At 44.3% G+C, this 13,315-nt stretch overlaps 1 protein-coding gene across 4 annotated transcripts in view; it reads right to left on the bottom strand.

Moving 5' to 3' along the window:
• The window catches only part of CTSE (cathepsin E), a 293,438-nt gene that overhangs the window by 226,176 nt on the left and 53,947 nt on the right, over nt 1–13,315 (bottom strand). For 3 of the 4 annotated variants that reach the window (XM_040337621.1, XM_040337622.1, XM_040337620.1), the window contains one exon: nt 3,966–4,122. In XM_040337621.1, coding sequence (XP_040193555.1) covers nt 3,966–4,122 — 157 coding nt within the window. Of the gene's footprint in view, nt 1–3,965; nt 4,123–10,903; nt 11,016–13,315 lie in introns of all 4 variants that reach the window. The other variant, XM_040337623.1, reaches the window with a different exon arrangement.

Raw genomic sequence — 13,315 nt, 5'->3', positions numbered from 1 at the left:
TGACTAGTGACATGCTAATTGAGTCAGGGCTCCTGGAAGACATTCCATTGTCCTTGTGTAAAGGTGTTAACCCAGGTCTGCTCCCAGAACTCTAATTATGCATGCTAAATACTGTTTATGTGTGATAACACTGTCTACAGCCTGTTGATGCTCAGAGGTGTGAATAGGTGTCAAACTGTATGCGGAGACGAAACGTCTGCCTAGGGAACTCAGTGGGTGAAGGTGTTTTGTTGTTATTAATTAAGGAATGTTTAGTAATTAGCCTTAGTGTGTGATTAGGGGGGTGGAGATCTCATTGTTGCTCTAATGCCTTGTACTGTATAAAAAGCTGAGAAGAAACCATTAAAGTATCTTTACATTTGAAACCAGAAGCACAGAGCTGTGTGTCTCGTGTCTGGGGGGAATTCTTATGGATCGGGTCCTGTTGGTTGGAGTGTCGATAAGCTGTCGTGACTGGGCAGGAAGGTCATAAACGGTGGTGACCGTTACAAGTGGGATAAATAGGCACATGTAAATAGGCGTCCTTGGTGTCTATAGACACCAAATACTCCTCGCTTTGTAGGGTGGCGACCACGAACTGAATGGATTCCATTTGAAAATGGCGAATGTCCAGAAACTGGTTTAGATCCTTTAGGTCCAGAATCGGTCTGACGTCTCCATTTGGTTTGGAAACCACAACGAGGTTCGAATAGAACCCTGCACCTCGCTCTCTTAATGCCTTGTACACGCGATCGGTTCGTCTGATGAAAATGGACCGATGGACCGTTTTCATCGGACGAACCGATCGTGTGTGGGCCCCATCAGTTTTTTCCCAACGGTGAAAAAAAAATAGAACCTGTTTTAATCTTCGTATGGTTAAAAAACTGATAGAAAAAAAACGTCTGTGGGGAAATCCATCGGTCAAAAATCCATGCATGCTCAGAATCAAGTCGACGCATGCTCGGAAGCATTGAACTTAATTTTTCACAGCAGATCGTTGTGTTTTACGTCACCGCGTTGGACACAATCGGATTTTTAAGGGGATGGTGTGTAGGCAAGACTGATGAAAGTCAGCTTCATCGGATATCTGATGAAAAAATCCATCGGTTCGTTTTCATCAGACGAAACGATCGTGTGTACAGGGCATTAGAGGGACTTCCCTGAGACAGCAAATGATCCAAACCTCGAAAGAAAGAATCTCTTTTTGTTGGATCTTCAGAGACCCCTGAACTTCTGAACCGATCGTGGGGGGTCTCTCGAAATTCCAGGTTGTACCCCAGGGATACAGCAGAAACCACCCATTTTTCCTGGATCTCTGTCTGCCAAGCCACTGAAAACTGTCAAAGCCGTCCCCCCACTCGGCCAAGTGGGGGCGCCCCTTGCCTAGAGGCAGATGTTCCAGGAGCTGGGGAGAGAGAACATTTAAAACAAGGACGCTTTTTTTCTTCTTCTCCGGCAACAGAGTAGTCTTGCCGCTTGATATATTTTGGATATATTTTTCCAAATCATCCCTAAAGAGGCATTCACCATGGAAGGGAAACCTGGTCAACAGCTTTTTGCATGGGGCTTCCGCTGACCAGTGCTTCAGCCAAAGAATTCTGCGCATGTGCACCAGTTGGAGCATAAGTCGAGATGCTTGTTGAATAGAATCCCTGATGGCATCTATTGTGAAACATAAGGCCCTTGGCATATTCTCCCAAAATTTGATCTGCTCCGGAGGCAGGTCTTTCAGCCCCTGTTTCACCTGATCCTTTAAGACCTGACACATACCCAATGCCGCCACGGCAGGTTGGGTTACTGCTCCTGCAAGGAGAAAGGAAGACTTCAGTAAAGATTCCAACTTTTTCTCAGAAGGATCTTTAAATACCTTAGCATTGTCCACAGGACAGGTTAAGCTTTTATTTACACAAGAAGTAGCCACATCTACTGAAGGCAGACTCCACTTCTTGGTAAACTTCTCCTCCATTGGATAGAGAACTTCAAACTTCCTAGGAGGAGAAAAACGCCTATCTGGATACCTCCAGTCTGCGTATATCAGATTCTCCAATAAAGGATGAACCAGAAAGGAACATGCAGCCGGTGGGGATTTCAGTGAACCCAGAGAGGAGACAGGTGAATCAGTTAACTCTGAAGAAGGTAATTTAAATGCAGAGCGTACTGTTTCCGTATAATATTGCACCTGCATTTTTAAAACCTGGGAAGCGGAGAAAGGTTCTTCTGAAATTCCAGAACCTTCTGACTTCTCAGCCTTATCCTCTGATGGCGCTATGTCCTCCTCATCCTCATCTTCAGACCTTTCTGAAGAGAGATCTGAAGTAACATAAGGAGCCCTGCTTCGCTTTTTGTCCTTTTGCGAGGACTTTGCGATTAACAAAGCGATTCTTCCTTCTAAACTGTTAAGGGCTACTGCCAGAGAGTCCTCAGTGACATTTGCAGGCCCAGGCACTACAGGAGAGGCTGTTGCTCCTGAAGGAGTCAATGGCTCATCCTGCACAGGTGCCCGGCTAGAGGCTCTTGTCTCAGGTGGTGATGCTTTTTTGTCTTTTTTAGCCCCCTGTATTTTTTCTTTGGGAAGACATTACCAAGCAACAAAGCCATGTTCCTCCCATGAACTTCCTATATAAGCCTTGTCTCAGCACTTCCTCTTTGCCAGGTTATTGTGCCTTCTCAGCCAGGGCCCTGCTCTTGACTTCCCTGCTGCCGTCTGTATTTTGCTACCACTTGTGATTGACCCTTGGCTTGCTCTTTGACTACTCTACTGCCTGATCCCAACCTGCAACCACTCGTGATAGATCTTTTGGCTTGGTTACTGACCACACTGCTGTTATAATCATTATCTGCTTATGTGCTACTGGACCCCAGCTTGCTCACACACTGGTGGGGCAAACCTGAGGACCGCGACCTGGTACTAACTCGCAGCTAAATCCATCTCCACCATCAGGAGCTCTGGTGAACACCAGATAGTACTTAGACTTCACATCTCAGATGAGCCTGTGTCATCTGCCAGAAGTGACTGCCTGTAAACCTGTCCTGCAACTGCTATAGCAACTGGTCTTCAAGCCCAACGCCTGATCTTGACACATAACAAGGAAAACTTTTTTTTTCTTTTTTTTTTTCAAAACATGTCAGCCTAGATACAACTGTTGCAGGGAATATATAATTATTGTACCCTGGTTTTTCACAGGGCCACTCGGCACACCTGCCGCAGGACAATAGCCTAAGCCAGAGACCAGCCGTCACCCATTGCGGTGGGTTCTGTCACCATGGACCTTCAAGGACTGGGTACTCTTTTAGGATGAGGGTCCACTGCCTTGAAACTGTACAGCACCCTGGAATGCCTTGGCGGTGTGGTGTCAAGGATTTCACTATGCAGGGTCCAGTGCCCAAAGGTCGCATTATGGGCAAAACCTCATTGTTGATCCTTTAATCTTCTTTACGAGGCTCTGTTTCCATTTATCTTAGCATAGTAGCTTTTTGAAATAGATCTGATATGGAAATGCTGTCCCTTGATTCTTAAGAACCTTTGGGGGATTACAGCATGGAAGCTCACAGAGAGCTCAAAAGTGACCATCCACCATTTTAGACAATGGCAAAAAAACTGGCATACTTCCTGTATGTGAGAGATTATATAGGGGATCACTTCCTGTTTTTGGTTATTCTATCAGTGTCCATCCACCTATAGGTGGAGCATAACCCAGGTAGTAATGTGTATGGCTGCTCTGTGTCCGGTGATGTATGAGAAAGAAACACACACTTTATCCCATTTTTTAGCAGTACAATAGTGTGAATAGACCCTAATGAATCTATCTCTGTATCTGTGATCTCTAGTTGACATAGTTATGATATTACTGAAAAAAAAGAATATGCCCTAGGAGTTATAACTCATTAAATCTAAAATTTTAGCTATTATTGTGACAGTCTTAATTTGTTTGCTTAGATGAATGATCATCTTAAATTTCATAAAAATTTTGTATTTCAATACTTACATCCAAGTAATTCATAAGAGGCTCACTAGCAGTTTCTGGGCTGCTACAAGAGTCACTCAATTGAAGAAACTCATTTCCCTGCTGTGTCCATAAATGTGAGAGCTTTCCATTTTCCTTAAGAATTTTTCGCAGTGACTTATGTCTCTTCAGTGGAATTCTGTAATTAATAAAATTGTCCATAGTAAAAATCATCAGAGCAAATACAACAGCTGAGGACTAAAGATTCATACACACTATTAGATTTTCTGCAGACTTTTGTCTTCTGATTGACCAAAACCCTATAATATGAGATCAAACCTTAATGCCGCGTACACACGGAAAATCCGACCGTGTGTATGCTCCATCGGACATTTGCTGTTGGAATGTTTGAGAGCTGGTTCTCAATTTTTCCGACAACAAAAGTTCTCGTCTGTATGCAATTACAATGCACAAAAATCGTGCGCATGCGCGGAATCAATTTGACGCATGCTCGGATTCATTGAACATCATTTTTCTCAGCTCGTTTTTTGTGTGACCGTGTGTATGCAAGACAAGTTTGAGCCAACATTCCATCAGAAAATAATCCACGGTTTTGTTGTTGGAATGTGTACGTGGCCCTTATGCCAGTTTCAATTTGCATGCAATAAGGCAGGCCCTTGCACTACAAGGTTTTGGAAATCTGAAGACAAAAATCTGCAGACAATCTAATAGTGTGTATGGGGTCTAAAACCGAATTAGGCAGGCATTGCTACCAATGCTAATATATATATATATATATATAATTATCTATGTCATGGCTGGCATTGTTGGCACCCCAGAAATTTTTCCAGAAAATCAAGTTTTTCTCTCAGAAGAGTAATGCAGTAACACATGTTTTGCTATACACATGTTTATTCCCTTTGTGTGTATTGAAACAAAAAAAAAGGGAAGGAAAAAGCAAATTGGACATAATGTCACACAACTCCAAATATGGGCTGGTCAAAATTCTTGGCACCCTTTCAAAATTGTGGATAAATAAGATTGTTTCAATCATGTGAAGCTCCTTTAAACTCACCTGGAAGCAGATAAAAAGGAGAGAAGTTCACTTTGCATCGTGTGTTTGTGTGTGCCACACTAAGCATGGACAACAGAAAGAGAAGAAGAGAACTGTCTGAGGACTTGAAAACCAAAATTGTGGAAAAATATAAACAATCTCAAGGTTACAAGTCCATCTCCAGAGATCTAGATTTGCCTTTGTCCACAGTGCGCAACATTATCAAGAAGTTTGCAACCCCCCCTAGGGGGGGGGTGTAAAGTCAGCATGTGAAAAAGCGCATGTTTCCCATACATAGAACTGTCCCTGCACAAAGTGTCATTTTTGAAAGAAAAAAAGGCATTTAAAACCGGCTTTGCGGCTCTAATGAATTGTCGGCTCTGGCCATTCAGAGATGATTCATTCATAAAAAATAAAAATAAAAAAGCTTGGGGTCCCCCCAAATTCCATTAACAAGCCCTTCAGGTCTGATATGGATATTAAGGGGAACCCCGTCGTCAATTTAAAAAAAAAATGACGTGGGGTTCCCCCCAAATATCCATACCAGACCCTTCAGGTCTGGTGCGGATTTTAAGGGGAACTCCACCCCAAATGTAAAAAAAAAATGGCGTGGAGTTCCCCCAAAAATCCACACCAGACCCTTATCCGAGCACGTTAACCTGGCCGGCCGCGGAAAAGAGGGGGGACAGAGTGTGGCCCCCCCTCTCCTGAACCGCACCAGGCTACATGCTCTCAACATGGGGAGGATGTCCCCATGTTGATGGGGACAAGGGCCTCATCCCCACAACCCTTGCCCGGTGGTTGTGGGGGTCTGCGGGTGGGGGGCTTATCAGAATCTGGAAGACCCCTTTAACAAAGGGGACCCCCAGATCCTGGCCCCCCCTATGTGAATTGGTAATGGGGTACACTGTACCTCTACCATTTCACGAAGGAAGTGTAAATAGTTAAAAAAAAACACACACAGACACCGTAGAAAAAATCCTTCATTAATAAAAAAAAAGAAAAAAAAATCCAGCGATGTGAATCCACTCTCGGCCCGGCCTCCCGCTCCAACGTTGTCTTCTATCCAGCGACAGATGATCTCTCCAGCGACGGGTGATCAGCGGTCCAGCGATGAGAAGATCCATCTGTCCAGAGCGCAGCAGGCTGCGTCAGAGGGGGGCGGGGTCACGTGACGGGTGGGCGCTTCCCCTATATAAGAAATGTCACAGCTCCAGCGCGTCATTCCGCTGGCAGCGGAGAGAGGAGCTGCCTGCTGCGCTCTGGACGGATGGATCTTCCCATCGCTGGACCGGACCGCTGATCACCCGTCGCTGGAGAGAGCATCCGTCGCTGGATAGAAGACCACGTTGGAGCGGGGGGCCGGGCCGAGAGTGGATTCACATTGCTGGATTTTTATTCATTTTTTTATTAATAAAGAATTTTTTTTCTAGGTGTCTGTGTGTTTTTTTTAACTATTTACACTTCCTTCGTGAAATGGTAGAGGTACAGTGTACCCCATTACCAATTCACATAGGGGGGGCCAGGATCTGGGGGTCCCCTTTGTTAAAGGGGTCTTCCAGATTCTGATAAGCCCCCCGCCCGCAGACCCCCACAACCACCGGGCAAGGGTTGTGGGGATGAGGCCCTTGTCCCCATCAACATGGGGACATCCTCCCCATGTTGAGGGCATGTGGCCTGGTGCAGTTCAGGAGAGGGGGGGCCGCACTCTGCCCCCCCTCTTTTCTGCGGCCGGCCAGGTTAACGTGCTCGGATAAGGGTCTGGTGTGGATTTTTGGGGGAACTCCACGCCATTTTTTTTTATTTGGGGTGGAGTTCTCCTTAAAATCCACACCAGACCTGAAGGGTCTGGTATGGATATTTGGGGGGAACCCCACGTAATTTTTTTTTAAATTGACGGCGGGGTTCCCCTTAATATCCATATCAGACCTGAAGGGCCTGTTAATGGAATTTGGGGGGACCCCCAGCTTTTTTATTTTTTATGAATAAATCATCTCTGAATTGCCAGAGCCGACAATTCAATAGAGCCGCAAAGCCGGTTTTAAATGCCTTTCAGAAATGACACTTTGTGCAGGGACAGTTCTATGTACGGGAAACATGCGATATTTCACATGCTGACTTTACACCCCCTAGGTACGAAATTTAAAGTAATATTACACTTTTATTGTTTCACTTTTAGAATTATTAAATTCACTGCTCCTGAAAAAATATTCGTTTTTAAAACTTTTTTTTGCATTGATACATGTTTGCTGGGACAGGACCCAGGTCCCCAAACACTTTTTAGGACAATAAATTGCATATTAGCCTTTAAAATTAACACTTTAGATTTCTCCCATAGACTTTAACAGGGTGTTCCGACGCTTTTCGAATTTGCCGCGAACACCCCTAATTGTTCATTGTTCGCCGAACAGGCAATGTTCGAGTCGAACATGAGTTCGACTCGAACTCGAAGCTCATCCCTACCCAGGAGGACCCCACTGCTGACACAGAGACATAAAAAAGCAAGACTACAGTTTGTCAAAATGTACTTGAGTAAGCCAAAATCCTCCTGGGATAACGTCTTGTCAACAGATGAGACCAAGGTAGAGCTTTTTGATAAAGCACATCATTCTACTGTTTACCGAAAACGGAATGAGGCTTACAAAGAAAAGAACACAGTACCTACAGTGAAATATTGTGGAGGTTCAATGATGTTTTGGGTCTGCTTTGCTGCCTCTGGCACTGGGTGCCTTGAATGTGTGCAAGGCATCATGAAATCTGAGGATTATCAAAGGATTTTGGGTCGCACTGTAGAGCCCAGTGTCAGAAAGCTGGGTTTGCGTCCGAGGTCTTGGGTCTTCCAGCAGGACAATGACCCCAAACATACGTCAAAAAGCACCCAGAAATGGATAGCAACAAAGCACTGGAGAGTTCTAAAGTGGACAGCAATGGGCCATATTCTCATAGAAGTTACGATGGAGTATCTCAGGATACTCCATCGTATCTCCCTTTTTTGGCCCGTGTATCTATGCGACTGATTCTTAGAATCATTTTCGCATAGATACACTTAAGATCCGCCATCTGTAAGTCACTTACACTGGCGGATCTTAAATGTAATGACGCCGGCCGCCGCTAGATGGCATTTACGTGAAGGACTCATTTGCTTATGCAAATGATCCTTCTACGCCGATTCCCGAACGAGTTCGCGTCGCGTAACCGTTGCTAACGTCGTTTGCGTAAGCGGAAATTTAGTCCTGCTATATGGAGGATTAAATTTCCGCAAGTCCCACGTAGGCCATGTTACGGATGGCGTCGGGTCCGCGTCGTGTTTTTTCGTCGGGTACGTCGTTTCCGTAAGTCGTTCTTGAATACGACTTTACGTCAATGACGCACACGTCGGCGTCATTGACGTTTTCCGCCGAGAACTGGAGCATGCGCACTGGGCTTTTTGAAGCCCGGCGCATGCGCAGTTACTTAGAATCGGGGGCGCGCTTAATTTGAATACAAGCCGCCCCCTTGGAGATCCGCCAGGCTACGCCGGGGCATTTACACTCCGCCATCCCAACTTACGGAGCAAGTGTTTGGGGAATACAACACTTGCTCCTGTAAGTTGGGACAGCGGAGTGTAAGTGCCTTAAGCGCAGCCCACGGATTTTTACAGAGAATATGGGCCACTGTATATATATATACTGTATGTATACACATACACACATATCTTTTTAAGAGAGCTATTATTAATAAAAGGTAATGTAAAGCAGGGTGAACAGATATCTGCGCTAACTTTAAAATAAAAATGAAATAAAAAATGAAATAAAAGCAGCCAGCCCAGTTTGTAGATAATTCAAGTGCAAATATAATAGTCCAAAATGCAGTGCTTAGAATGAAAAAGTGATAAATATATATGTGATAGTCCAAATAACAAAATTCCAACGAAGAATGAAGATGAGGAGCCTCCACCAAACTTCAGGGTGCACAAAGAAAAAGCACACCAACACCCCAGTGCTATCAATCTGCTTACCATAAAGATATGAAAGCAAGCATGTAATCATATGATGCAAGAGGTCAGTATGGATAACAGCACTTCAAAAACTTGGAAGCAGGATTGGGTTATTTCAAGATCATTGATACCAGAAGGACATCAGGGCCTCGGCTTTGGAGGAGGAGCCACAACATGGCGCCAAGCAGCCGTGTGAGGCAGTGAGCTCCTGCGGGCTCTCCTGGGTGCTAAACTTCCATACAGGAAACTAGCCTGAGCCGTCCAGTTGGTGGGACTATGCCGGAGGGTTTCCTGAGACAAGCAGCGGTAACCGCTCAAAATTGCTGATGTCGCCCTTCCTTCTGAATTACAGCACTGCTCAGCGCTTAGGATGCAAACTGAGGTAATGTCGGGCACAGGTAATCAGATAGATAAACAAGATAAAAGCTGCTGCTTAAAACGGGATAGACAATGATAAAATATACAGTAAATATAAAACTTCTAAAACCATAAAAGGTCCAAAGTTCAAATAAAACACTGTAGCAGCGCTATTCCCAGACCAACGTCTGAAACACTTCTATATGTCCATAATAATATATAGGAAATCAGATGATGGTGCTGATAGATAGACAGAGAAAATCTTCAATTAGTGCTTCCTTCACCAGAGGGGGCGTTCACCACGTGGGGGGATAAACCCCTTAAGGGGATGCACTCACCACAATTAAGCAAAAGTAAAGCCTTGAGCATGTATCTCTGTATATCTCCTGGATGTTGCACTCTCCACCAGCCAATGTGTTTGTGTTCAATCAAATCGCCATCACATGGAAACAGAGGGAACTCAAATAGTGTGATATTGTTTTAAATAAGTGTAAGTTTTATTGAGCCCCAAAACACATCCCCTAATACATTCAGCGTACCATAAATATAACAGTGACAAGCAAAGATAACAATTGATGCCAGTACTGTGCCTGTGAGTCTTTCTGGCCGGACAGTGCAGTTTGACTTCTTCTGAGTGAGCTCAGAAGAAGTCAACCAATGACGAAACGCGTCAGGGCGTGACGCTAATCCAATGACCTAACACTTTGTACAGCTTTTTGCAACCAGGAACAGGAAAAAAGTCTGCTTTCAGCAAACTGCACTGTCCGGCCAGAAAGACTCACAGGCACAGTACTGGCATCAATTGTTATCTTTGCTTGTCACTGTTATATTTATGGTACGCTGAATGTATTAGGGGATGTGTTTTGGGGCTCAATAAAACTTACACTTATTTAAAACAATATCACACTATTTGAGTTCCCTCTGTTTCCATGTGATGGCGATTTGATTGAACACAAACACAATGGCTGGTGGAGAGTGCAACATCCAGGAGATATACAGAGATACATGCTCAAGGCTTTACTTTTGCTTAATTGTGGTGAGTGCATCCCCTTAAGGGGTTTATCCCCCCACGTGGTGAACGCCCCCTCTGGTGAAGGAAGCACTAATAGAAGATTTTCTCTGTCTATCTATCAGCACCATCATCTGATTTCCTATATATTATTATGGACATATAGAAGTGTTTCAGACGTTGGTCTGGGAATAGCGCTGCTACAGTGTTTTATTTGAACTTTGGACCTTTTATGGTTTTAGAAGTTTTATATTTACTGTATATTTTATCAAGCAGTGGTAACCAGCTGACTTACCAGAGATGTCCCCCGTCTGTGTTCCCCCGCCTGCGCTACGAGTGTGCTCTGTGGGAGCCGGCTGGGAGGCTCTCGAGCACTGAACCGGTGTACGGGAGATTGCGGTGATGGAGAGCGGGGTTACCCAGGATTCCCATTGCCGTAGAGCGTGGATGTGAAGTGACAGACGGTACTCTTGAAGAGACGGAGACATAAGCTGGAGCAGGAACGATACCAGGCGGGACAAATGAGCGGCAGGGGAAAAACGGCAAGTTATACAATACAAATACTTGCATAGATACCCACATACCGGCTGGGGGCTATGTATATTCATTGATGCATTCATAGCATAAATGTACTTGGACACTTTGTTATATATTCACTGGCTTGCGGCTGTACAGCACATGTCCACTTGAATACAGCTGAAAAAAAATTCAATACATTTAAGGAGGAGAGGAACCTCTATATTGAATGGTGTAATTACACCTAACATCGTACTTGACTGTTTAACTATATTAATCAGTGCAAACCATTTACATTTTTGTTTGGATATCAGTTTACCCACCTGTATACTTAATTGCATAGACTTTTGCATGTTGGCTTGGGGTTACGGATACTTATTGAGATATTTATATCTATAAACCTATTGGGACATTCCTGTTATATATCCACCCGTTTGCTGCCGATTTGTTTATAAAAAGGATGAACTTGCCTGCACTGTTTTTGATCATATTTACAGGCTTGGCTGAATATAGCCTGAAAGTCTCAGTTTAGCTTGTGGAGGAGAAGGGGAAGAGAAGAAGGGAAAATCTGCTTTGTATATTAAACAGTGGTTTTTTTTTCCCTTTTTTTTTTTTGCTGCACTTTTTTTATTTTATTTTTTGCCTCCCCCTTTTCTTGTTCTCCCTTTTTTTCCTTTTTGCTGCTTATCTGGAAAAGAGGAATGTCCACACGCCGTCGCACAGCAGCTCCTCCATCTTGCGGCGGAAAAAAGTCAGGCAAATGGGTTAGAGCGTATCTCACTGCACAAAGTGTGGACCCGGGGGTATGATAAAGAGGATGTTGAATCAGGAAGAAAAAAGTCCAGCTCCCCTGATCTGAAAGGAGGAATCAAAATGGCCACTCAGGATCCCCCTGTACAGGGCCGTAGGGTGGCTGGACTCAGGAGGGGCAACATAATATCTAGCCGGGGGTATTCCCCTTCAAACCCAAAGCACCACGCTATGATGTAAGGGATGAACTCTCCAGGACAAGTAGGAGAAGGGGGAGACCTCCCGAATCAAGTGGTGCTGAGCTTTCAGGATGTAGAAAACCCTTCAGGAAGAGTTGTCAAACTCGTAGAAAGTGCAGACATGGAGGGGGAGAGTGGTATTATAAAGACTGGTACTACGGGGATGGAGCAAAGTGCCAGTTTTATGAATCAAGACCCCAAGGGGGATTTAACCAAGACCCAATCAGAGTTTACAATGGATTGGGACCTAAGAGAACATTTGAGAGCACTCCCAACAAAGAATGATATTCAGTTACTTATAACTGCTGTTGAAAGATGTAAACAAGCTGTGGAGGAGCTAAGAGAGGATGTAGTAGAATTGGGATGGAGAGTGGAGGAATCGGAGACAGGCCAGAAGGATATCAGACAGGCAGTGGTGGATACTTAAGAAATGACAAAGAAGCAGGAAGAAGTGCTGAACTCCCTGCTGGATCAGATGGATAATCTGGAAAATAGAGACTGTAGGCACAACATACGGATAAGGGGCCTGCCTGAAAAAATACAAAATGTGGAGTTACTTTCAAAAGTGACCAATTTGTTCCGGTTAATTCTGGGGACTTCTGCACCAGAAGAGATTGAAATAGAAAGAGTCCATTGTGCCCTTCTTCCAACTCCTCAAAGTATACAGAGACCAAGAGATGTAATTTGTAAAATACATAGATATCCAGTGAAAGAAGCTATTATGAAAGCAGTGCGAGATAAACCTGTAGTTAAATTTGAGGGGGCGGAGCTAGCCCTGTTTCCAGACTTATCATACAGAACTCTTATGCAACAACGAATGATTAAACCTTTATTAGAAGCCTTGCAAGCAGCAGATGTTAAATATCATTGGGGGTACCCCTTTAAAGGTGACAGCAACTCGGAACGGGAGAACAGCAACACTTCGAAATAAGGATGATTTACAAAATTGTATACAGATTTTGGAGATTTTACCCAAAGTGGACTTTCCAGACTAGAGAATGAATAAGTTTGCACTACAACAAGTATCTGCAAAAGGGAGAAGGAGAGATAATTTGGACCGATAAGAATGTCCTTAAAAGAGAGGAAGATTTAATTATGTAGAGTGGGAGTGGAAGGGGGGTTCCTACCCCCCGCCCCCTTCCCCAATTTCTCTCTCTTCTCTCTCTCCCCTCTTTTTTCAGCTTTTTTTTTTTTTACGGCATAAAAGCGGAATGGTACAGGCGTACAGAAAAGGAAATGCCTGGCGAGCACGAGATGCTCGGTACATGTTTTTTTCTTAACAATTCCTCCCCCAATAGGTAGGTCCCGAGAGGGACTTGGTTTTCTGCCAGGGGTGGAAGGGAGGGGGACTTCGGACATGGATGGATGGAAGATCCTTGTCCGGAGTCACCATCCCCTTAGGGAGTGCTCTTATATACAGTGGTACAGTATATTATGTTATTTGTTATGTGGAAGTTTGTATTGTGTTTTTTTTTTGGCCTCTCTCCTCTC

This window comes from Rana temporaria, chromosome 2 (genome assembly GCF_905171775.1).
Source record: "Rana temporaria chromosome 2, aRanTem1.1, whole genome shotgun sequence".
Classification (NCBI taxonomy): domain Eukaryota; kingdom Metazoa; phylum Chordata; class Amphibia; order Anura; family Ranidae; genus Rana; species Rana temporaria.
This window is presented reverse-complemented; position numbering and strand designations above follow the sequence as displayed.